General features: G+C 48.5%; 3 protein-coding genes across 4 annotated transcripts; 1 reads left to right on the forward strand and 2 right to left on the reverse strand.

Moving 5' to 3' along the window:
- Nucleotides 1–14,105: 14,105 nt before the first annotated feature.
- On the reverse strand, nt 14,106–16,165 carry ccdc96 (coiled-coil domain containing 96). 2 transcript variants are annotated; one of them, XM_029136935.3, is made up of 3 exons: nt 15,454–16,165; nt 14,652–14,999; nt 14,106–14,557 (listed from the first exon to the last, which is right to left on the reverse strand). In XM_029136935.3, exons 1-3 carry the CDS (start codon nt 16,159–16,161, stop codon nt 14,234–14,236), a joined length of 1,380 nt encoding a protein of 459 aa, XP_028992768.1. In that variant the 5' UTR covers nt 16,162–16,165; the 3' UTR covers nt 14,106–14,233. The 2 variants fall into 2 exon arrangements, with proteins under 2 accessions (XP_028992768.1, XP_028992777.1); XM_029136944.3 differs by having other exon boundaries at nt 15,430–16,165.
- A 36-nt stretch (nt 16,166–16,201) lies between these two features.
- On the forward strand, nt 16,202–21,364 carry tada2b (transcriptional adaptor 2B). The gene is made up of 2 exons (XM_029136924.2): nt 16,202–16,669; nt 17,225–21,364. Exons 1-2 carry the CDS (start codon nt 16,202–16,204, stop codon nt 18,437–18,439), a joined length of 1,683 nt encoding a protein of 560 aa, XP_028992757.1. The 3' UTR covers nt 18,440–21,364.
- Nucleotides 21,365–21,654: 290 nt separating this feature from the next.
- On the reverse strand, nt 21,655–24,124 carry grpel1 (GrpE-like 1, mitochondrial). Its single transcript, XM_029136954.3, has 4 exons — nt 23,965–24,124; nt 23,073–23,223; nt 22,794–22,875; nt 21,655–22,676 (listed from the first exon to the last, which is right to left on the reverse strand). The coding sequence occupies exons 1-4, from the start codon at nt 24,030–24,032 to the stop codon at nt 22,330–22,332; spliced, it is 648 nt and encodes a 215-aa protein (XP_028992787.1). The 5' UTR covers nt 24,033–24,124; the 3' UTR covers nt 21,655–22,329.
- Nucleotides 24,125–24,687: the final 563 nt, after the last annotated feature.

A 24,687-nucleotide genomic window follows, 5' to 3' on the forward strand; every position in this document is an offset into this window, starting at 1 on the left:
CCTATTAGGACAAAAGGTCAAAACATTCATCTGATCTGCTTCTGCGTTTAAAGGGGTGAAATGAGAGGGAAGCTTCTGAAAACCCTGTTGAAGAGGAATTTAAAAAATCTAATCAATATAGTTTGCTCAGCGTGTGTGTGTGTGTGTGTGTGTGTGTGTGTGTGTGTGTGTGTGTGTGTGTGTGTGTGTGTGTGTGTGTGTGTCTGACCTTCTCTTCGTACTCTCCGACTAAAAGCATCACAGCAGGCAGTGACAACACATTGATCTGCTCATTCAGTGCGTCTATTCATTAAAGTACATCTATTCATTATTTCATTATTAGAGACATAATAAATAATGTCTCGTCAGCCTCATCTCTGGATGTAGAACGTGTTCCTTCAGCGGCTGGAAGTCGCTTCTCTGCAGCCTCTGGTATGAGCAATAAAGGCATCTCGATGAAAATATGCTCCTTAACAGTAATGTCTCCGTGGTGAGACGGCTGCTGATGCCTGAAGGGCAGAACAGTGGAATCACTCTGGACTTCATGGCGCTGATTAAACCCTAAAGTGCTCTCTGCTTTCAAGACTCAAAGCTCTGGACTGTGTGCGATGCTCGGACGTTCGTCTCGCGCAGCCGCAGCCCCGGGTGACGTCACGCTCCAGCCGCTGACCCCGAGTCCGCGTCTCAGCACGTGACCCCCGTCAGGAATCGGTGGCATGTGCACAATTCCTCCGTTTCACACGAGGCTTCCATCCCCAGACGCGCCCTGAATGCATGAAAGGAGCCGTCAGCTCCCGCCCTCACAGCGCTGACAGGCGCTGTTTATTAGGAAGAATGGGTCAATCACGGCCGTTTCTCAGCGCGTCTGTCTGCCGCGCCGACTCGTCCTAATGGCCCACAAACGGTGAATCCATCTGTTAAACGCGCCTACCGTCACGCGGCGACGGCGGAGCGGCGCGCGCGCCTCAACGCGCCACGCTCGGGCCCGAAGGACGCGGCGCGCGGGAACCGCGAGGGCGCGATTCAAAAGCGCGGCGTCAGCGTCCTCGGGGGAGCGAGCGCTTTGTGAGATGCGATTTCACAGAGACGCCTTCAAAGCGCGGACGCGTCTCATCCTCCGTTCAAGAGCGTCTTTTCCTTTTAATTCCGCCGGAAGCCCGTCGCGGCTGAGGGCGGTCGTCCGCGGCACAAAACGCACGTGTCGCGTCTGACGAGCGTCTGAGGCGTCGCGTCGAACCTCGGAGGAATCGACCGTCATCGCAGCTACAGACGCAAAGTTCCCACATCAGTCGCGCGCGGGTTCGTAATCTTCTCGGCATATGCATGCACATATTTGTGTACATAGAGAATATATTAGCCGACAACAAAGATCTGTTTGTCTTTTGTTTCCAGCCCTGTTTATTCTCACATCACTGCTGAGAACTGATCCCCTTTAACCTCGGCTCTCTGATAGTTTCTCCTCCCTGTTTTTCTGTGTGGATGTGATTCAACGCAGCGCAGCGCCGAACGAGGCGAAAGGCGGCAAAGAGACGGGAGAAGACGTGATTGATGAGCAGCAGGGATGGAGGAGGCGACGGGGCCTTTGTTCTGTGTGCAGGCGGCTGCTGAAACACAAACACCAGCGCCCGTCTCCCCTCAAACGCCTGCTCCCGGCGCCGGGGCCACGGAGAGGCTGACGCGGACGGAGGCGAAAGGCCTCCAGCTTCAAACCGGCGCCGAGCTACTTCCTCTTTAACGCTGATCCCGAGTCCCTTCTTTGGTTTCTGTGCTCAAAGAGAAGCTACTAAGCCGACGAACCCGCACCAAACACTGGAGTTTCCCTCGAACAAACCCTCGACTGGATGCAAACGCAGCTACATGAAAAAAGGATTTGTTTTGATTCAAGGAACTGACTACAAGACAAAGTGCGAGTGAAAGTGATTAGTATGAAAATGACTAAACACAAAAACGCTGCTGGGCAGGAGAATAGTTTACACTACACGCAGGTAGAACTAAAAATCATTTAGGAAAAACTAAGTGATGGGAACAAACAGTGTATCAAAATAACTCCAGCCCCAGAAAATAGTTGTAAACACAAAAGCACTAAAACCCACTTCACATGCAGCCAAACAGACAGCAGGATGCAGACTTACAAGACGGAAAGCAACGGGACCAACAAACATTAATGGACACGATGTGAGTCATGATCTCTTAGACCCCAGAGCCTGAGCCGCAGTGTTCCAGTCAGCAGTAAAAGCCCCACACGGGTGTGTGTGTGTGTGTGTGTGCCCTTGTTATATTGGAGTGGGGCCCAAAATCCTTTTTTTGTACCAAAGTGGGGCCCTATAGTCACTTATGGGGCCCTTTGACTGGGCCCCACAACTTTAAAGGCCTTTTTGTGGGTCAAGATGTGATTTTAGGGCTGAGGTTAGAATTGAGGTTTAGTTCGGATTAGAGCAAAGGTTAGACGTCTGCCTTTATTTGTAATGGTTAGGAGTAGGGTAAAGGGCTAGGGAAGGTATTATGTCAATGATGGGGCCCCACATTTATAGCACCACAAGGCCGTGTGTGTGTGTGTGTGTGTGTGTGTGTGTGTGTGTGTGTGTGTGTGTGTGTGTGTGTGTGTGTGTGTGTGTGTGTGTGTGTGTGAGAGAGAGAGAGAGCTCCAAGGGTTGATAAAACGTCAAGAAATGGCTGGCTGCAGCGTAATAAACATTATTCATGACCCGTCTAATGCGTGCTTTCTGCCTGAGTCATAATTCTGCAGTGATAATGTTTTACTTCATTTTAACGTGTGACTGCTATATAATAACTGTGGCGGGCGCGGAGCCGCGCAGCTGTAAATGTCAACGACTCAGCACAAAACTTCTATTTGACCGAAATTACAAAGACAGAGGTGCGGCGGTGTGTTTGTGGGGGGGGTTCCTCTCCTGCCAGAGGCCTTTCTTCAGGCTCGTCCAACAGGAATCTCATCCTTGGGGTTCTGCTCGCGTCACAGCAGACCGCTCTATTTGGGCCGCATTGACCGGCGGCCGCCACTAATCCGCCCCCGTCGGCCATTTCTCTCTCGGTCAGCACCCAAACTTGGCAAAAGCCACTTCCTGCGAGCGGCCGACTCGCCCCGTGGGATCGAGGCGCGAGCGAGAGAGGGGAGCGAGATTATCCCATTAGCCTCCCAGTGCCGAGGAAGCTCCACGGATCACAGATAAGTGCTATCGATGCTGAATTACGCCCAGCTGGAGGAGAACGGGCGGCGCGAGGCCCTCGTCGGCCGCGGAGCGAGGACGAGACGGCGGCAGATAAAGCGCGAGGCCCCGTCCGCCCATGCAGAATCCATCCAGCAGGAGAGGGAGCCATGAAGCCAAAGTCAGCGACACTAAAGCTACTATTAGAGCCTCAGTCCGGGACTTTTCTTGACATGGCTACTTAAACGTTTTAAGCCCATGACCCAGATTCTTCAGGCGGCGACCGGAAAAGCCTGCGGCCGCGCAGCCGCTCCCCGCTGTGGAAGCAGCGCCACCGCCGCGGGCTTTTAGGCCCGAAAGGCGACGGTGGATCAAATGTTACTGACAGCCTTCGTCAGTCGCGCGCATTTTGTTTCGAGCCGCCGCTGTGACGGACGCGCGCCGCTGTCCTCCGTATCAAAGCCTGTTTGAACAGCTTGTACCTGGCGTGCGCGTCCGTTGGCAGCCAGATGCGCGGATAGGCGTCGCGCTAGCGTCGGCACACAGACCGGTGGAAGAGCAGCCGTACAGTAAACGCACACACCAGCTGCTTTCTCATGACTTTGGATGTGAAAGAGAAGATTCAGCTCAAGGCAGTTTTTCTTGTAGACGCGTTGGAGGTGGTTCAGAACAGGCTCACGCGCTACAGGCTAACCCTCCGACATGGCGTGTTGTTAGCGCCGTTAGCTCCCGCCTGGTTTCCTCTGAGTTGATTGCTGTCTTATGGGTAGATATTCACAGGCTGTGAGTGCAGCGGAGGCTTCGCTAGCTTTTCCTTCACGTCGATGGGATCTCCGCGGCAGCGTCAGGAGGCTAGCAGGCAGTTTGACGTGATACGCCTTTGGTTTTCGTGGCACCATTACAGCCAGCGTAGCAGAACAGACTGGCCTGGCCGCTGCTGTAGTCGGCGGCTGTGAAAGCTCCCCGTCACAGCCGTTATCTGTAGGCCGGGCCTTCGAAGATGTACCACGGCGGCAGCTCTTAGAGGGACATTCACCTACTTTATACTGTATTGTCCTCAGATCCTGTAGGTACAGGAAATTTCTCATCTGATGTAACGTTTGGGGGGGTCTCTACTTTTTAAAGCTGCCCAATACTTTAGTGCACGCGCTTTCTTTGGCCCAGTACTGTAAAGACGTCTAAAGGTTGGACTGTATTGATTAAGGAGTCAGTGGAAGCCAGATGATGCAAGCTGCAGCAAGTGATGTCATTATTTGAACCTTTAAAAGTTTTTCTATATTTGCAGCATGTTCACTGTTAAAGATCTGTTCGTGTCCAAGATGCAAAACAGAAGCATGAGGCTTTACGCATGGCGTTTATGCGTTCATTTCATTTTATTTATCTGGCGCGTTTGTGGCCTCTCCTCCATCTCCATCCTGAGCCTCCAGGAGAATCCCTCGCCTCCCTGAAATGAGATGCAGGCGGGGTGGGGGTGGGGTGGGGGGGCTCCAGACAGCCTGCTTGTTACAGTTGTCAGCCCGTGGAGGTAAGTTTGACACCTGTAATCTCGGGTTGCAGCGCTTTCCAGGCAATTTCCATTGGCAGGGCTCATATTGCCCAGCCAAGCACAAAAGTGAAAAGTGACAACTGACTTGACCACTGGCTTGTGTAAGAGTTCTCTCGCCAACTTAATACACACCTGAAGGGTTATCGCCTCCGTGAGACGAGCACGTCTGTCTGTCGGGTCACGACGCTGCTAATAAACAGGCAGTTATCGGCCGCGGTTGTTTCGCTTCTGCCACATCGCCAATAAATCCACGTGCCGGACGTTTGAACTCAAAACCCGCTTATTTCCCACGCTGCATTTTCCTGCAGTCGCTGCGCGGTAACAGATAACATTATGGTCACACTGAGAACAGAGCCGTGTCTCCATGTGTGCTCCGTGGAGGCCGCCTCAGCCTGTGGCTGGCCCACGGACCGAGCCCTGCGTTAAGGCTCACCAGTGCATGCAGTGTGTATCATTTGCTGAGGCCCCAGCGAAGCACCGAAGTGCACTTAATGCTGTTAAGTTGAACCCAGTAGTGCGTGCCCTGCAGTTTGTTGAATGTGTAACATACTGGAGGAGCAGCTCCAATATGGCCAGGCAATTACATGGCGAGTTAACGCTCATGCATGAGCATCGCTCTTTTGTCTGCCTTCATTCCTGTGTGTGTGTGTGTGTGTGTGTGTGTGTGTGTGTGTGTGTGTGTGTGTGTGTGTGTGTGTGTGTGTGTGTGTGTGTGTGTGTGCGTGTGTGTGTGTTCCTTTGCATGTAGCCGGTTGCATGCGTGCCTCCGCTCCTGTGCATGTGCCGTTAATGAGCGCCGTAATGAAAGGGGACAGTTCTCTGTTGCCGTGGTAATGGAGCAGCGGAGCGTTGCCAGGCGCGATGACAGGGATAGAACAGAAGTGTTTTACTGCATCGTCTTGGAAACACAAACATCAGACGGGGACGTGTCGGGATCGAGGCAGACGGAGGCAGATGGATGGACAGACAGGGAAAAAAAAGAGAAATACATGATTCAAAAGACAGATACAAGAGACAAGTGGAAAGATGCAGTGTGGAACTACTTTCTATGCTGAAGGCTGAGTGTGTGTGTGTGTATGTGTGTGTGTGTGTGTGTGTGTGTGTGTGTGTGTGTGTGTGTGTGTGTGTGTGTGTGTGTGTGTGTGTGTGTGAGACAGACTGATGGATGGTTTTGTCTATGCAGCTAGAGGTGTACACGGAGACGTAGAGAGAGAGATCTGTATGTTGCCAGTGTCGAGTCCCGGTGTGATGTGATGGATCTGACTGGGCCCACGTCCCCCAAAGAGAGACCGCTTCAGACAGATGGATAGAAACAGAGATGCGGCAGAGGAAGGGGTCGCCCTGACAGACAGATAGATCAAGAGAGAGGCGACAAATGGAGTGAGCGAGGCGATGAGGAGAGATGAGAACCACGGCGGCATTAATACGGAGGTGGACGCTGGAATAATGCGACTGAGGGGAGGTCGTCCGGTCCAGCGTGTGCTCGGCTCTAAAACCTGGAGCGGTGTGGTTGAAATGTAGTGACGGAGTCTCCCCCGAAGCCAGAAGCAAAACGCCCAGCGCGGTGGCGGCGCGTGACGCTGTGCGGAGACAAGCGGAGGCACGTTTGTGTTCTGATGCTGCAGAAAAGTGGGCGTAAACCACCATGAAGGCGTCTCCCTGTCCGTCCTCACTCTGAGGCCTCTCACCGGTCCTAGTTCCTGCTTCTATGTTTGTCTGCACCACGAGTGTCCTCCATCAAACTTTATGTTACACTTTACAGCTGTGATGCTATTAGAAAGGTCGTTTTCAGTGTCAGTTGAGCTTAAAAACAACCTAATACAGGAGCGAATGGTTTTCCTGCTCTGCGCCATCCGGATTCACGTTCCGTTGGTGTGAACACAGCGTTTGCCGGCGTCTGAGGGGTCTGATGGTTCGTTTGGTTCTCGTGGGTGCGGGAATAAAGTGCCTGAGACGATAACTTGGATTTCCCGTTGACTCTGTTTGCACCACAACTCTTTCCCATTTCGTTTTTATTCTATTCACACGTGGTCGAAAAACGCCGCGCTTTGGCCTTCGCCCGTCTGTTTGCACTGAACCATCCTCTGTTTTGCAGCAGGACAGTGAGCTACCGTACGCACCGCAGCCCCAGCACCGCTCTGAATGCACCACAGGTGACTCAGCAGGAGCTGGACGGGAGATTAAAAAACAAGCAGCCCCTAATTACTCAGCAAATCAAGGAACGATATGTGAGAAAATGCTAAAAAGTGATTGTAATTGGCTCCGCCGGTGCCTCAGCTGGTGATTAAGTCCACATTAGGTACATATTGTATTTCTGTAGAATACACTTGTCTTAAGTTCTAGCGTATCCACTGAAGACTGGAAACACAATACGCCAACTCCATAAAATATTCAAGATCCATCTTCACAGGCCGTGCAGCACAAGCTCCTCTAACATGGCATCGAACAGAGAGAATCCAAGTTAGCCTTTTGAGAAAGAAAGTGTCAGGATGAATTTTTAAAATGTGTATGAATAAATGTTCAATAGTTCAGCTGCCGGGTCAAATCAAAGCGGTGCAACATGGAGGACATGGAGTAAGACCTGTGTGTGTGTGTGTGTGTGTGTGTGTGTGTGTGTGTGTGTGTGTGTGTGTGTGCGTGCGTGCGTGTGTGTGTGTGTGGCGTGTGCGTGTGTGTGGTGTGTGGTGTGTGTGTGTGTGTGTGGCGTGGTCGAGTGTGTGGTGTGTGTGTGTGTGTGTGTGGGTGTGTGTGTGTGTGTGCGTGGCGTGTGTGTGTGTGCGTGTGTGTGTGTGTGTGTGTGTGTGTGTGTGCGTGCGTGCGCGTGTGTGCGTGTGTGTGTGTGTGCGTGTGTGTGTGTGTGTGATACCTGGTGCTGTGTTTCACAGTAGGTGGATGGTTTCATCTGCATTGTTTAACTAACATTTTCTTCCTGCATATTTAGGAGCCAGTCCTTCTCCTTTTTTGTGGATATGCAAAGTGGTCTATACACACACGTCACAAAACACACATACACAGTTGTGCAGACATTATATCACCATCTGGCAATTTTTATCACATGCCGGCTCTGGTTCAGCTCACCGAGTTTGATGTTGTTGAAGTTAGTATCGAAGCGAAGTGAGTGGGAGTTTGTGTTAAAATAATGTGCCTCTACAACACAATAACTATATTTGTAGTATTTGTTGGCATTATTCATGCGTGTTTCTACCCTTTGAATCTACAAAGCTTAGAATAATGGTATTTAAAGGAGGATTCGTGCCAGAACTCCTCTATGCTAAAGATCTGACCACCACCTCTGTCATGTTAAACTGAGACTCGCCCACCTAAAATCTGCACGCCAACACGCACTGGTCAGAAATATTCAGAAAATAAAAAAAAGAGAGAATAAAAATGCTGTTCTGCACCAGGAGGAGATCAGGACCCACCACAGCTTTAGGTCCGGTAGTAGCTCCGAACCAGCGACACTAAGCTGCTCCATCGTGACTGAATAGCTGCGAGGTTAGTTATCCATTAAGTGCTTTGCTTGTTGTCTAATTGTGCTGCCCTTCAGTTTCAAAAAGCATCATCTCCAACATATTAAATGCAAACGTTGGCTCATTTATGAGGGAGAAAGTGCAGGCTCACAGCGTTACCTTTGGGGGCTGAGTCGTGCAGCCTGCAGCTCAGAGGCTCGTCGTCCATAACATTATGCAACGCGCTGTGAAACTGCTTGTGTGCATTTCAGTCGAGCAGAAGAACTGAAGGCTGCTCTATGTAACAAAAATGCAAAGAAACCTTTAATTATCAGGTGTGAACGATAATCTCCCCTGAATCAGCAGCTCGTCAGAGAAAAGCTAGCGCGTCGGACTTTGAAGCCGTACGCCGCAACCCGAACCGCGGCGCGGCGGCAGCTGCTTCATTTAACATTAAAAAGGTGACTGTCGTGTTGGGGGAACATGAATTACAGCGCTGTGGGGGGATCGTTTCCCTTTGACAAGCTGTTTTTCTCTCTCGGTCGCTTTAAGCTGTGCCACGCTGGGCTGTGGGCCTGGCGCCGGAGCCCGGAACCCAGCGGCTCCCTCTGGGCCCACGGGCTCAGGGTTCTGCTGCTGAACCTCCTCACCGACACCAGGAGCACCACGGGAGGACAATTAGTGCAGGGAGGACGTGTCAAACCTACGTGCGTCGCTCTCTCTCTTCGCCTCCACCCGTCTAACGGCCCTCCTCCCACAGCGCTCTCCTCTCTGGACGCCTTCATTTGCCTTTTTCTCGCTCACACACGAACGGCTTCGCGTTTTGTATGCGTGTCCCTCTCTCTCTCTCTTCCCCTCAGGTGCAGATGTAGCTCGTTTAGTTAATTACTGTCATTTCCGCTTGGTTAGTGCTCACAAAGCTAACGCACGCACGCACGCACACACACGCACACACACACACACACACACACACACACACACACACACACACACACACACACACACACACACACACACACACACACACACACACAGCATCCGCCTTAAAAACACATGTATTATCCATGCATTCACAAAACACATCAAATTGTACGTGAGGCCAACTGAATAATTCAGGTATTGGGGAATTCGTGACACTGACACACACTTTGGAAAGGATCCGAACCTCTTCACATTCTTCCTCACACCATCTGAAGCTGCAACATCTGACATTATTATTTCAGTCTGTCAACCTGCACAAAACAACTCGCAGGGACAAAGACGCTCGGGGCGGCGGTTGCTTCTTGAGCTCAGCAGACGGATGGAAGCCGCGGTTTAACCTGCCGCAGCTTGGACCAAGGCTGGTTCATGGTAATGAAAACACACGCAAAGATCAGCTCGCTGAAGCAGTCGAGAGGCAGGAGACGTGACCCTCAGCTGAACCGACAGTCCAGTCTCTGCACGTCACGCGCACTCAGCGCAGGCTAATTACACTCGCCGACGATCCTAATAATTTATGCGACTACTTGTACTATGGAGAAAGTCGCCTCATTCCTTTCACAGTGTAAGTGACAACATGTCCCTTTCACACACACTTTGAATATATTTGAATATTTTCAATGGCTGCAGCGTCTGCGGCGTACGTGGTTGTCCTCGGGGAATATACGAGGCGTTTTCACTTGCAAACACAGTGTGTGTGGGAGGGACACCTCCGCCGAAGCATCAAAACTGAGCCGAGGAAGAGGCGAAGCTGCAGCAAACAACACGGGGCAAGAGACAAGATGGGACAGAAGGGGTGGATGAGGAGGTGACAAAGTGAGTCCCTGTCTGTTCTCGCCCCAAAGTCCAAGTAAAAAAATGAAGGGATGATGACGCAGAGCATGCTTTTACTGGGAGGTTTTATGTATTAGACGCTAACTCCAGTTTTCACAGACTTGGTGCGACTCCAGTTGTGTGAATACCTGTGTTTTAGTACGGTCGCAGGGATAGAAGTGTGAGCCATATGTCGAATCCAGGCTGCCATGGAAACGGATTCCTTCCTAAATGTGAATTAAATACCTGAAAGTCTTTTTATCATCATTATCATCAACTGAATGAAGATTGTTTGTGCAAACATTCCAACACATTGGCAGAAACTTCTGAACAATATGAAGACAGCAGGCAGGTTAATGCCTTCACACATCACAAAGACCAGTAGCAAAGAAGAACTTAGTGGAGTGGTAGGCTCATGTGAGTACTGTTGCATGCTCTCAAAATGCATATTTAGTTCAGATAAAGGCACAAAAACGATGAAACACATGTAAACGTACCTTATCTTAGCAAGTCATTTGGGCCTAAACCTCAATGTAAATGCCTACGAGACAGATTTTCCCGCGGCCCGTGACGGGCGCTGATGTTTGCTCAGCCGCGCTGACAGTGATGCAATAGAGTTGAGCAGGGAAGACAGAGTTTATGAGCACTCATCTGCTGTCAAGGCGTATCGTCATATGAGATGCACACACGCTGGACTCCAAGGGTGCATTGATGCTGTTTGGTATTGCGGCTCTATTGCTGTCTGCTTTTTCTCCGGGGATCAAACAGACAAAGATTGATATTCATCTCGAGCTGCAGAAGATTTCTAAATCTTCCCTAAAAAAAATTCGGAGCTTTGAGTCCGACTGGATCAAATGGGCTCCCTGGCTATGACTGGAAATCATTGCCATCACCATCACCACCATCTACAGTGTGTATAACATCTGAGGAATGAGAAATTTTATGAATTTGAATTAAATGCTTGAAGACCAGGACAATGATATGTAGTCGTAATAGTTATTTGACTCTTCGTTGTTCAGATTCAATGACCCATAGATGCATCTCTTGAAACAGGGCATCTGTTGTAGGCGACCTGTTGTCATGGAGACAGATGTGTATATGCAGTTACAATTACGGATGTGTCGCGACTTAGTTAGTATAACAATCTCAGGTTAATTTAAATTGCATCCTTAATGTTTCAGGACTTCCGGCGCCATGGTTACGATAATAAATGTGGCTACCGGCGGTTTTCTTCTTCCACCGTCTTCTCCTGCCTCCCTTCACTGTCTCAGAGGGAGATCACCTGAAATAACCGGCAGCTCTCACACAGGCAACAGCACAAATTTGTAATATTTCCTTCTGCCTTTTAATCCTGAATCGTTATTAAGGATTGCTCGCCGTCTTGGTTCAGTTATAATTTGGCACTTGCATAAATTAAGCGGAGACCAGAGCTAATATGTTTCAATCAAATCAGGATTTTGGAGAGTAATTGCATGAATATACATGCGAAACGCACCCGAGCTCAGGAAGTCGTCGCGATTACACATAGCTGACTCACTTTCAGCTGCGTCTAAATATGCTGCGTTCTGTCCCAGCGAAATGTCACCAAGCACCAGGCAGTCACACGTCTCCGATGGATTCATTCAAGACGCAGGCCTGAGTAATTTAGAGGTGATGCCGCCCGGTCGGCGCACGGTGAAGCGCAGCCCGCTTTGTGCCGCGTGGCTCGGAAAACCTGCTGACTGCTCGCTAGTTGCTATGCACGAACACGCACGCGGCGTCCAGTGTGCGAATTACAAAGTGCAAAATGCATCACAGAAAACACCAGCACGCGAGAGTGTTAACTTGATAATTACAAAGGACTGCAGGCTCCAAAGCCCTAACCGCCGTTAGCCTCTCGCTGCCGACGGCCAGTGTCTCCTCAGCAGCCGCGAACAGCGCGGTGTCATTGCAGCATGCTGCCCATTCCCAGTGAAAACAAAGCACATTTAATATATACTGAATTAATATAGCGTCCCTGTGTTTGTGTCAGCAGGTATGCGTTTCCAGCAGTGATGGATTATATTTAGGCGACCTCTAGTGGCTGAAGATGGTACAACACGAGTGAGGAGGCAAAACAGCGTCGGGACAAAACACGCCGGGCATCAGGCATGAAACGTGTGCATTTATTTTCCAAGATTTAGAGCTAGATTGTTTTACTAACTAATTCATAAGTTCCATAAAGTCCCGCCGTGTATGTGACTGTCTCCATGGGTCCCATTACAAACACCTAGAGGGAGTCCATTCAGACGCCGCTTCCTCTGGGCCCAATCGCTGTCTTTAAAATTGGATCTTCACAGCGGGGCATTACCTCGCCATCATGTCCCCTGTTAGGACTGAAAGTAACTCTGCCTCTAGCCTTGTGAAAATGAGAAGTCACTTCAAAGGCCTCTACGCAGATGATGGCCTTTCCAGCGCTGTTTCATGTGCTTTGTGTCGCTCGTCTCATCGCCATATTAAAGCAAGGCCTACTTTAATATCAAACTCCATCGCAATTGTCTTGTCTCAGCAGCGCGGCTGCCCTTTTCCCGACACGTCTCGGTGCCTTAGCTTTGCTGACCCTGTGCCTTCACTGCAGCCGGGCCTCCAGCTGTAAGTCTGACAGTAAACGCCTCATTTTCTGCCCAGAATCGAATACAGTAGCTTCTGTCTGCGTCAAAAGAGAAACGGCCTCACACACACACACACACACACACACACACACACACACACACACACACACACACACACACACACACACACACTGTGTGTACGTTGGTGGAAAGAAATTAAATACAGCAGAGCAAAAGCTTTAACTGACTGATTACACGCGTCAAATTAACCTTAAACAAAGCGGGAGATCACGCAGTAGCAGACGGGCTAAAACAAAAGCACTGATCTGCTTTCCACTAACGGCCTCAGTAATTAAGATGCTGCTGGAAAATGTTTACAACCCCGGCTCAGGACAAGAAAAACGAACGAGGGCTGACAGGTCTGGTATCTGTTTCAAAAATGAAAAGGTTGAAGCCTTCAGGTTCAGAACACTGAGAAGAGGAGAGAGAAAAAGTCAAGTGTGTGTGTGTGTGTGTGTGTGTTAGACACAAAAACAAAAGCTTGCCGTGTGTTCCGTGACATCAGAAAGTCAAGTCTGCCGCCGACTTAATTAGTATGCAGTTGTTCACAGAACAGGTGAGATGATGTAACTATTTCTTAACAGTTTTCTAAAACTAATTTATTTCAAACAATCGCAGATCACTGTAGCACTAGAAGTAATCTGGAAGCTTTGCACACCCGGCCCCGTCTGTGCGTAACCTAGGAAGACGCGCTATAGCTTGTTAGAGCACTTAAACCCTCAGGATTCAGATTCTGGAAACCAATTTAAGATTCAATCAGCGGAGACGCAGGAGTTCAAACTCGGCCAGTCGTCCTTCCCTAGCTCGTGCGAGGCCGTGACGTCCATGTAAATACGAGCAACGGAAGCCGAACGGAGCTTTACGCCTGAGTCTGGGATTCTAACGCACCTAAATGTGGTGCAGAGCCCAAACAGGCCCCCACATTCATACAGGGCAGCGCAGGGTCAGCGCTGCTCCGTCTCAGACACTGCACCGGAAGCCAGACACACTCAGGATAAACGCTCCTCACGACACAGACCCGTCTGATCCAGGACCAGCGCTGACTGATGCTGTTAGGACTAGTCCATATCCCACTCACTTTGATTTGCCCGACGCGTTTCATCTGCACTGCATTTCCTTTCATCCCTTATTGCTTTTACCAGACACCATAATGGACAGACAATCATGATGGATGTGCATTGTTACTTATCTTTAGAGTTTGTAGCCTGTTCTGAGCCGTACGCACGTCAAGCTTCTGTCAGCAAAGGTCAAATGCATTTGTCTGGTTTCTACAGTACCAGCTCCATAAACACATTTTAAAAATGTTTAATATACAGTTTATCCTTCTCTCTTCTTGGTTTATCTTAAGCAGAGCAGACTGAGCTGCACATCTGTCTGATCTGTAAGTGCATCTGATGTTTTCTACAGGAGATTAAGAACCTAAGGAAGTCTACAGCAAATGGCGCATTTCATCCCTTCAGCTGTGTGCGTATATGCATTACTATACAATAGCACCATCTACTGGCTAAAAGTAAAAGCTAAAGACAGAAAACATACAGTCGGCATATCCTTGGCTTTCAACATTTATTTCACCTTTATTCATTTTACACTGAAGCCAGGATCAGTCTACAGATGAGAATGAATCAGACACTTCCTGTCTGAGACTGATTGTGTGCGTGTGGTCTGATTCCTTCATTAATTTGTTTCAGGATTCTTAGACCTGCCACCGCTGAAGACGATCTCAGCCCGGCGGCTCTTCAGATTCTGCAGCTGTTCCTCCAGGTGGTCGACAGCATCCACGGCGTCCTCAAAGTCTTGCAGCAGGACCCTGTTCCCCAGCAGTCCCCTGCCCTCCTTCAGCCTCTGGTTGTCCCGGTGGAGGCTGTCGCGCGCCTGCTTGGTCCTGGTCAGAAGGTCCCTCTTCGTGGCCACCGCGGCCTCCACGTCCGCCAGCTGCTGCCGCTTGGCCTGGACCTCTGCCTGGCTCCAGTACAGCTTCTCCTTCACGTTTGACAGGAGCTGAGCCGGCAGAAGGGGGGGGGGGGAGCCACACCGTCTTTTTTCTACTGGTCCACTTTTGGGTGACATACTTTTCACTCTTTGTGCGTCCTACCTCCAGGTCGCTGCTGATCTTCTTCTGCAGCTTCAACGACTCCTCGCTTTGCTTCTCGACGTGTCTCTTCTGCTTCAGCCTCGCGGCCTGCAGCTCCGTGAACCAGAGCCGCAGGGGGTCCCTGTCGCGCTGGTCCGCCTCGCGCAGCTCCGCCTCCAGCCTGTCGGTCCTGGCCCTCAGCAGGATGAGCCCGGTCCTGGCCTTGATCAGCCGGTCCTGCCGGAGCTGCTCCGCCGCCAGGGCCGCCGCCGCCTTCTCCTGGGCGCCGTGTTTGCCCAGGCTGCGGCTTAACGCGGCCACGGCCACGTCGCGCTTCAGCTCCGTCAAAGCCCGCCATTCGTTCTCCACCTGAGGACGAAGTTCGCAGAGCTTTTAAAGTGGAGTACACTAGATTACTGCACCGAGCGTGTTCATTTCTTTGTGTTTCTTTTAAAGCATCCCGCTGTTGGCAGCGAATCCTTCATGGTTCAGTGTCCGTGTCACTCCCACACAGCTCACTGTGCAGCAGCAGGAGTAAACCCTTTGTATTCCTATTCCCTGGAGAGCTGGAGCTCCTGAAAGCATTGTTGGACAGTAACTCCCTGCTACGGCTACGGTTGCACTAACAACCAGGTGACATTTCTGTGGTCTCCTGAGTATATTTACTTAAATAAATACATACTATTGCTTCTGTGTGCTTATCATTTCTGCTGTGCTCTGTCTAGGTGTTGATGTAATACTTTTAAGTATTATTCAATATACACTGTAAAACTGAATGGAGACTACCAGGGCTTCAGGCCTGGGAGGAGGATGGAGGCCCGACCTTGGCCAGCTGCTCCTGGGCCTCTGACCTCAGCAGCTCCGCCTGCCGTGGGACCGTGTCCAGCTCTGTGTCCAGCCGCCGCCTCAGCGCCGTCAGGACGCTCATGCATGTCTCGTACTCCTGCAGCGGCTCCGCCTCCTGGACTTTCTCGGGGCGCGCCGCCTCCTCGGCGCTCCTGCGCAGGTACTCGGTCAGCGTCGCCTGCAGACGGATGCTGCGCTGCAGGGCCCTGCCCCTCTCGTCCCACAGCTCCTGGTGCAGCCGTGTGTAGTCGCCATGGCCGATGTGGTCTCCGTCTGCAGGATCAGCGCCGGACGCCTCTTCAACGACTAGTGCAGGAGTCGTGGTCTTTGTTTGCGGGGTCTCGGGTCTGTGAGGCCCACGGTCTTCACCGCTGCTGATCTCAGAGTCCACAGCCTCCTCTCGAGTGTGTGGCTGTTCATTGACTTCACTCACTTTGACTTCTATGTTTTCTCTGGTGGTGGAGCTAACACCATGAAGCTCGATGTCACCGTCCTTCTCGCGAGGAAGCTCCTCAGGAAGTTCAGCATTTCCTTCTTGATCTGATGATCCCACCTCTGCTGGGACATCTTCCTCGTCATTCCCGCTCACAGTAATGGAAGGATTCTCCACCTCATTAGGAAGCACTGTTGGTGTCCTGATGTCATTCTCCACGTCATTTTCAATATGTTCTACCTCTGCATCCATTGTTTAAACAAAACACAGACGTAAAATTCGTATAATTAAAATGTCCTCTTTTGCAGTCAAGCAGTTGGTTTTGTTTGGGTTGTCCTGGAAACTGGTTTCGGGAACCGACCAATCACAGGCGTCGCGGCCAATGCTCATTAATATTAACGAGCAGGATGTGAGTAGCTCGCGCTGCGTGGCTGGCAGTGCGCAGGCGCGCAGTTCTGCCTCCAACAACAAGAAGCAGGAGCCAGGCAACATGGCCGACCTGGGAAAGAAGTACTGCGTTAACTGCCTTGCAGATGTTACAAACTTGCGGCTTCGCTGCACCGATTGCCCCGATATCGAGCTGTGCCCGGAGTGTTTCTCGGCGGGAGCAGAGATCGGTAATCACCGCAGATGGCACGGCTACCAGCAGGTCGACGGCGGTCGGTTTTCTCTCTGGGGTCCCGAGGCAGAGGGAGGCTGGACCAGCAGGGAAGAGCAGTCGCTGCTCGATGCTATCGAGCAGTATGGATTTGGAAACTGGGTAAAACACTTTTTGTTTAAGTTCATCGCTATTCGTGTGTTTCAGCAGTTCATCGTTCACACTCCCGACACTTCGAATGAAGTGAATACATGAATGACTGTCGACAGTAGAAGTTGGCTAATGGCGCCAACGTTGATGACCTTACGGCGGATGCTAATGAGAATGTTTTCTTATTTCACACCGTTACTGAAAGTCAAATTCTTGACAAAAGTACATGTTGAAAACTTTTATATCATCTCATATAATCAAATGCTGTAAACAAAGCATGTCAGATTAGCTTAGATCTTGCAAATGTGCTTTTTCAGACATTCAAGCAGCAGAAACCACACTTTTCACCCAATTTAGCTAGAACTCTGCAACTATGAATGCATGATTTTGTTGCAGTGTCGTTCATGTGTGTAACTGTGTGATTGCATGTAAACAGGTTTTATCTCATTCAGCAGAGTAGTCAATAACTAGGTCTCAAAGCAATGAATTGCACTGTAATAGAATGCGATTACACATTGATGTTGGCAGTATGAAAGTGCTTAACACCACCTTCATGTTTTCCTTCAGGAGGACATGGCCGCTCACGTAGGAGCATCCCGTACCCCCCAGGAAGTCATGGAGCATTATGTCACCATGTACATCCACGGAAACCTGGGTAAAGCATGCATCCCTGACAACATTCCCAACCGGGTCACGGACCACACTTGCCCAAGTGGTGGCCCCCTGTCACCCAGTCTCACCACCCCTCTGCCGCCGCTGGACATCAGCCTGGCCGAGCAGCAGCAGCTGGGCTACATGCCGCTACGCGATGACTACGAGATTGAGTATGACCAGGACGCAGAGAAGCTCATCAGTGGGCTGTCTGTGAACTATGACGATGAGGATGTGGAAATTGAGATGAAACGCGCTCACGTCGACATGTATGTGCGCAAGCTTCGAGAACGCCAGCGGCGCAAGAACATCGCCCGAGACTACAGCCTGGTGCCCGTTTTCCTGGGCCGAGATAAGAAGGACAAGGAGAAAGAAAAGCCTGGCGCCCTGGGAGTTGTAGGTGCTGCTGGTGTTGTTGGAGGGGTGGGAGCTGGCGGCGGATCAATCGGATCGGCTGCCTTAACGGCAACATGTGTGGGTTCTGTTCCAAGTACACCTAAAAGGAAGATCACCAAGGAGGAGAAAGAGCAGCGGGTCAGGCTGCGGGGGCTCTGCCAGTTCATGGCTCATAGAGAGTTTGAGGAGTTCTTTGAGAACATGCATAAAGAACGTGTGCTGAGGGCCAAAGTGCGTGAACTACAACGCTACCGGCGCAATGGCATCACCCGCCTGGAGGAGTCTGCTGAGTACGAAGCAGCGCGCCACAAACGGGAAAAGCGGAAGGAGAACAAAAGCGTGGTGACCTCGAAACGAGGCAGCGGAGGAGGGGGCGGCCTTGGCTCTGGGATGGGCCTCGGAGGTGGAGCTGGAGGAGGAGGAGGAGGCATCATTGGCGGATTAGGTGTTGGGGGTGCAATCAAAGAGGAGAGTAAAGATGGCGAGTTTGCTGCCATTGAACATCTGACAGGATTTGAGCTGCTGTCAGACAGGGAGAAAGTGCTGTGCAGCTCTCTCAACCTGAGCCCGGCCCGCTACCTGACGGTCAAAACCATCATCATCAAGGACCACCTGCAGAAAAGGCAGGGCATCCCGGCCAAGAGCCGGCTGCCCAGCTACCTGGACAAGGTCCTCAAGAAGCGCATTCTCACTTTCCTCACAGAAAGTGGCTGGATATCCAGAGACGCCTCGTAGCAGCGCTTTTGTATTTACAGGGTAATTATTGATGATTGCAGGAAAACAGGAAAACTACTGGCTTTCACCGCTTTTGAAAAGTGACTTTGTGAATATGTAAATGAAAAAGAACAAGAGCACCCCACTGGAGCATAATTATATTTTCATACCAAGGCTAAAATGGAAAATAAGCCTCTATTTTTGCATTAGGGTAGACTACAACTGGGGGTTTACAGTAGTACATGAGGATAACTACATTGCTACCAAGTATTACTGCAGCAGGTTTACTGAAGATGTTTATGGAGGAATGTTAAACCCAACACATTTTCTGGACATGGATGTTGGCAGCTATGGCTTTGGTGGGAGACTGTAGTCATTCCTCCCTTTGCGGTTGTAGACCATTGTGCCTAATTCGACCAACTGTGTTGCATGTTTCATCAATTACATGCTACGTTTGCTCACCTTCCCTCAGAAATTGCATTGAAATTAACATTGATCTGTTTTACCAACATTTAGCTTTCTCTACAGCCTGATGCTGATTTAGGGCTGGTTATAGAAGCCGCCACAGAGCCAGAACGCTGACTGACTGAGGGCACCGAGTCGTACGCTGGACAAAACATGCCAAAGATTAGATGGGAAATTTTTAGTAACAGTGTTGCCATAACGTTGCTGTCCAGCAGAGGACACAGAAGAGTTCATCTTTAAATTTTTTTTTCCCCAGTGTGTGCCAGTCGATCACACGTAAAGCTATGTGTTAATGTAGAAAAAATGCTAATATATTGTGTTTCCCTCTTACAGCCTCTGAAAATGTGGCTTCAAATTTTAAGTATTTCAAATAATTGTACAAACAAAACAATAACAGAAGTTCAGACGATCCTCAGATATTGTTTATTAAAAGAGCTCATTCAGTCTGCTTCATTGGGACTGTTAGGGTGTTTTCAGACGTGACAAACAGTGAGCAAGAACCCTGTCCAGATGACATAATTTGGAGAAGCTGGCCAAGACCTCTCCTGTATCATCAGATACCAAATGATGTCATCTCAACTAAAATACCGAAGTGATATGAAGGATTTAAACCTGATTGCAGAAGGTTTATATGCATCAGATGATGTCCACAAGCCAGAGCTATAGAAAGCAATTTAGAGATCAGAAAAGTTGACCTGGTCGGACTCTGTTTCGTACTCTTAAGATCTTTAGATTGTCTCTTTATGACTAAGGAGGAGGAACAGGAGTCCCACGTTTTGGATTTGGTTCTGAAAAAGCTACAGCTGTAAATGTTAAATGGTACAGAAAAAGGAAGCTGAATGTGTCAGAACATTGCCCAGCGATACTCAAAAGCAAAATACATGTGTGCATATTGTAGGCATGTGGACTATGTCTAGATAAAGATGGGCAAATCTTGGTTCCAATCTGCAGATGTTTAAATCAGACTAGCTCAGTGTTGTAGTGTGTTGTGTTGGGAAACCTGAGCTTCAGGTTGCACTCTTGTCTGCTTGACTGTTGGCAAAACCATCTAAAATGATGTGTCCTTTGTATCAACAGTGTGATTAGAAACGTATCCCTTGTCTCACTCATCTGCATTTTAATGTAAATGACCGTTAAAGCGGGATTAACCCATTCTAATGTTGACGCAGGCGGAGCTGGCAGTTTCACTCTGTCCACATTTGAGTTTGCCACCAAAACTGAGAGGACGCTTCATTTGCACACGTCTCACCTGCGAGGCTCCCCGCCCCCACTCCAGTTCATCATCAGCCAATGGCAACTTGGGTGTTGGCTGCTGCTATTTAAATGCAAATAGAGCGTCTGCATTGGCTTTCATTTCACAGCTGTAGGAGGAAAATAAAGAATGCTATTACAGTTATATATTACCTGCTTCTTTAATGTTATTTTCTTTGTGGCGCAAACGCGAGTAAAGAGTAGTAAAAGGTGGTATGGTTTTTGGTCATGGAAGAGGAACGCGTCATCTTTGTTTCGGCTCTGAAATTCTTCCCAAAGATTGTGTCCAACTGTGTAAAACTCGAGCCTGGAGCAGTACCGGGGATCTTAAAGGTGAAATGTAAAGAGGCCATAAGATGTTATTCATCCTCGTCACATGGCTGCAGACGCCGGGCGCATGTTAATCTACTGCTGTTGGTATTCAGCAAACAGTCGACCGTTATGAAATTACTGCAATTTACTTGAGATACACTGACCTGCACTGAATTCTGCTTGTGTTGTTAACCAACTCTGGGCTCATTTAGAAAATTGACCACAATTAAACAAATGTATCATCAACTCCAGTGCATAAATATATAGTTTATGACAGCCTTTGCTGCACATTACACTGCCAACACACAGGGACTGGATTTAGGCACATTATCTGGCTGTCGCAGTTTGGCCGCGCATCAATGTAGGCAGTTCTTGTTGAAGCTAAAAGGGAAAGAGATTTGTGATATGTTTGGTAAAATGTTCAGGTCTGAGGGCCACAAATTTATCTCACCTAAAAAGTTTGGTCTGCAGCCTATAAACCAAACAACACAATGTCAATTGAAGCTACTTAGTGGTTCTTATATGTATGAATGTCACTTTTTTATTGTGACTGTGTGTGGATACTCCATACAGATGCATTGTCATGCAACGGTCTCGCAGGTTTTGTTCTCTCCATGGGGGATGTTTACCTTATGTCACCAGATGTACATAATTTTGTATGACACATTGGAGAGTATAATTACTGACCTGTGAAATGTACAGTATTTTGTGTGAGATACATTTTTATAGCTTTTCTAACGGGGGTAAAAGATTTGATTACAAAGAAGCAGCTGTTTCTCAAGCTCTGGGTGTAGTGAAGACAATGTTGAGCTCTTCAGTCTTGTTGCTGTCCCACACGTTGAGCTGCTATGGCTCAACACTACTTTCTTGATGCACACAAAAGGGTGTGTATGGAGTATTAAAAGTGCAAAGACTTTATGAATGTGGTCATGGTTTCTTTTCACACTTTTCAGCAACTCAGGAAACTGAGTGAATTACCATATAAACAATATGTGTATATATATTATACATACATATTATATATAAACAGGTTTTGTCATTTTAAATGCCACAACTTGAACCTTAAACCTAAAAAGGTAATTTATAAAGATTTCTTTGACATGTACTTCCGTTCATTTAGCAGTTAGAAGCTGCAAAATCAATTATTAGTTACACCTAATGCTTGGTCATGTAATTAACAGATGTGTAAAAGTCAAACTCACCAACACTTTTAAATCTAATCATTTTATTCTGATGGCATTTGGACACATTAATTATGCTAATGACTTGCAGATAATGCAAATAATTACATCACTGAACAAAACAGTGGTAGACTGTGACTGACCTACAGGAGCTTGATAACATTCAGCACATCCAATACAAAGCAAAATTGTTCCTTCGGATGTTGAAAATACAGTTTTTGTATTTCACTCACAGTAAATTTCAACCTAAAAAAACAAATTTAAACATTTAAATTATTTGGGCTTAAAACTAAAGTCTGGAATGATGCCAGCAGCCCAGAATCAGCACTGCTCAGTTTGTAGATGGACTTTACACCAAATCCCCACCCAAAATCCTCTTTTCCTTTCTTTAAGTTATAGATGCATATTTTTCTGTTTCACACAGCTTCTATTTAGGATTTATGTGCCTTATTTAAACAATCTCTGTCAAGAGCTAAGCTTGTGAGTTTATTGATAACACTGTCCCTGTGCCACACAAAGTGTTGTGTATCTGGTAAAGAGTTGGATGTTGGATACAAAGATCAGTTCCTGATTCTGCGAGGCACAGCAGGAAGAGTGTTGGTGTGAGGACAAGGTGTCTCAGAGAGCCTCAACCAGTCTGTTGTACCTGAGGCCATGTATGGCCCAGGCAACAAAATGAGTCCCACTGCTACATCAGCTTTTCTATGGGGCTTTAGCCACACCCACCAATGCCGGCCTCAGGGTGCGACCATGAAGCTTGTACCCTACTTTCGTCACCACGGCAACAGTGCCAGGCTCCTTGCCCTCCACAGGGGCGTGGAAGAGGGCCTCGTGCTCATAGGGGTTGAACTTCTGGCCATCAGGGAGGATTTTGACCAGGCCATGCTTTGTGAACACCTTCTGGATCTGGACCTCTGTCATCACCAGACCATCATACAGGTTCTTTAGATGAGGGTTCTGGCTCGTCACCTCCTCCTTGGGCACGCTCTCTGTGGCCTTCTCCAAGATGTCAGCCACCTCCAGCAGGTCCTTACAGAAACCCTGGATCCCTGGAAAAAAAATGGCAATCAGATCACTCATAGGTCACATTGTAGTAAAGAAGCTAATGTTGCCATTAAGAGTCATGTGGGAAATGAGTACAGCCCTAATAGAAAAATGGCACTTACCGTATAGTTTAGCATCTTCAATCATCTTCTGGCTCCGCATCCTGAGGTTCTCTGTGTCAGCTAATGCACGCTTGTACCTTTCCTAGTAAAAAAACAGAACGAGGGTTTTTGAGTTATCCGGGTGTGAATGATTTAATTAAATACAACCTTGTCTATTTTCGAGTACTATGATATCATATACACACAATGGGGCAGTCATTTCAGCCGTAGCATTTCTCTGGGCCCAACTCAACCCAAACTGTACTGGAGGCCCCCAACGTGTAGCCAGCTCAGACATACCGTCATGTCCTTAAGCTGCTCCTCCAGCTGCGTCTTCTCCTCCATCAGGACTTTCTCTCCTGCGCTCTGCTCTGGCTTCTCCACAGCCTCCTCCTCAGACCCCTGGCCATTCTTCTGCTTTGTGGCCGTGCACAGCAGTCGCGGAGAAGCTCTGGGAACATAAAACAGTCAGGTTGATCTTGGCCTTGAACGATGTCCCTCATTCAGCCTAACCCGCCTACACAAGTAGCCAAATGTATGACAGCTCATTCATCTGCTGTGGCACCCACGTGAACCTGATCAACTTTCAGGGTATTAGGGCTGTTTGTCCAGACCGGCTCACTGATGGCATTAGACGGCTTAATTTATACCAGCACCAACCTTAGCAACGGTAGTGCTGAGAACGGAAGGCAGCTACAGACTTTTCTGACGACACGTGTAGGGGTAAGTGTAGTAAGTGACTGTCGAGCAGCCCATTTCACAAATCTTACATCATCCAACTCTAAAATTAGCTAATGTTTCAGTGGCGTTTGGATTTTAGTCATTCATATACACAAACATAATAATGATAAATATGACACATCGGGGATGGTAAGTCATTGATACGTGTAAGTCCAATAAACGTTAACATCGTTCCCAGTAAGTCACGCTGCATCCACCTCCGATGCTAGCATGCCATGCTAACAATGAGCCAATTCACTTACAGTGGACGTACATTAAAGGCAGACAAACAGACAGACACGGACGCGTTTTAATGAAGGTCAACAGTGACCATACATTGCATACTAGCTTACGAAAGCTAACATCGCTAGTGGGCTACCAACTTCACAGGGTTAAAACATAAGACCACCCGGTGAGAGCAACCGCTGCACGTCTGTAAACGCTGACGTAAAGCATAAATCACGCTCTTTACCTTAACAAGGCAGGCGAAGCTACAAGTGAGTAGCTCTGTCTCACTGCACGTACACACCAGCTCGCCATTTTCCAACTTAACAGTGTAAGAAAACGCTCCTTCTCGCACACGCCGACGGGACTCACAACCCTGATAGCAGCGGCGGCGCGGTGTAAGCCAATCACAAATCAGTGTCGTGAGGGTGGTTTTGGTTTGGCCAATCAGATTTAGCCGTGGCTAAAACGACAAGTTCATGTTTGATTGAGATAAAGTTTAAAGGTGAGAACTACACGTGACCAAGGACAATTACAACAAACCTTCAACTCCAGCTGGATGATGGTAAGAGTGAAGATTAATGGCTTTGATATAGTCGAACGAAAATAAATTTATAATATTACAGAAACATTATTTTTTTCGAAAATTTTATTTCTTTATTCCAATTTGTTTTAATTTTCATCTCTTGCAATCTGAAGTTCCTGGCCCATGAAAGTAAGGGTTGGCCGAGTGACAGAAAACACACACACAGGGACAGAGTAGTATTCTTCACTGTGTGATTTATTGTAGCAACACCAATTACATAAATAATAAAAAGTACCCTACCAAGGTTGAAACAAAATAAATATATATACATTTCTTCTTTCTCGTGTCCAACACAAGAAAATGAACCATGGATTTTATTTAGAGTTCCCCTTATTTCCTCATAATACCCCCTGGATTTTTCTTTAAACCTCCCTCTTCCTGTTT

This window comes from Betta splendens, chromosome 2 (genome assembly GCF_900634795.4).
Source record: "Betta splendens chromosome 2, fBetSpl5.4, whole genome shotgun sequence".
Lineage (NCBI taxonomy): Eukaryota > Metazoa > Chordata > Actinopteri > Anabantiformes > Osphronemidae > Betta > Betta splendens.

Bases quoted from the DNA above. Each gene is read 5' to 3' on its own strand.
- tada2b (XM_029136924.2), top strand. From the start codon at position 16,202: ATGTCCTCTTTTGCAGTCAAGCAGTTGGTTTTGTTTGGGTTGTCCTGG. The intron at 16,670-17,224 runs GTAAAACACTTT...GTTTTCCTTCAG, and splicing joins AGTATGGATTTGGAAACTGG to GAGGACATGGCCGCTCACGT.
- grpel1 (XM_029136954.3), bottom strand. From the start codon at position 24,032: ATGGCGAGCTGGTGTGTACGTGCAGTGAGACAGAGCTACTCACTTGTA. The intron at 22,876-23,072 runs GTATGTCTGAGC...TTTTTTTACTAG, and splicing joins AGCAGCTTAAGGACATGACG to GAAAGGTACAAGCGTGCATT. The intron at 22,677-22,793 runs GTAAGTGCCATT...TTTTTTTTCCAG, and splicing joins TGAAGATGCTAAACTATACG to GGATCCAGGGTTTCTGTAAG.
- ccdc96 (XM_029136944.3), bottom strand. From the start codon at position 16,161: ATGGATGCAGAGGTAGAACATATTGAAAATGACGTGGAGAATGACATC. The intron at 15,000-15,429 runs GCCTGAAGCCCT...CTTCGTCCTCAG, and splicing joins GGCCTCCATCCTCCTCCCAG to GTGGAGAACGAATGGCGGGC. The intron at 14,558-14,651 runs GTAGGACGCACA...CTGCCGGCTCAG, and splicing joins AGATCAGCAGCGACCTGGAG to CTCCTGTCAAACGTGAAGGA.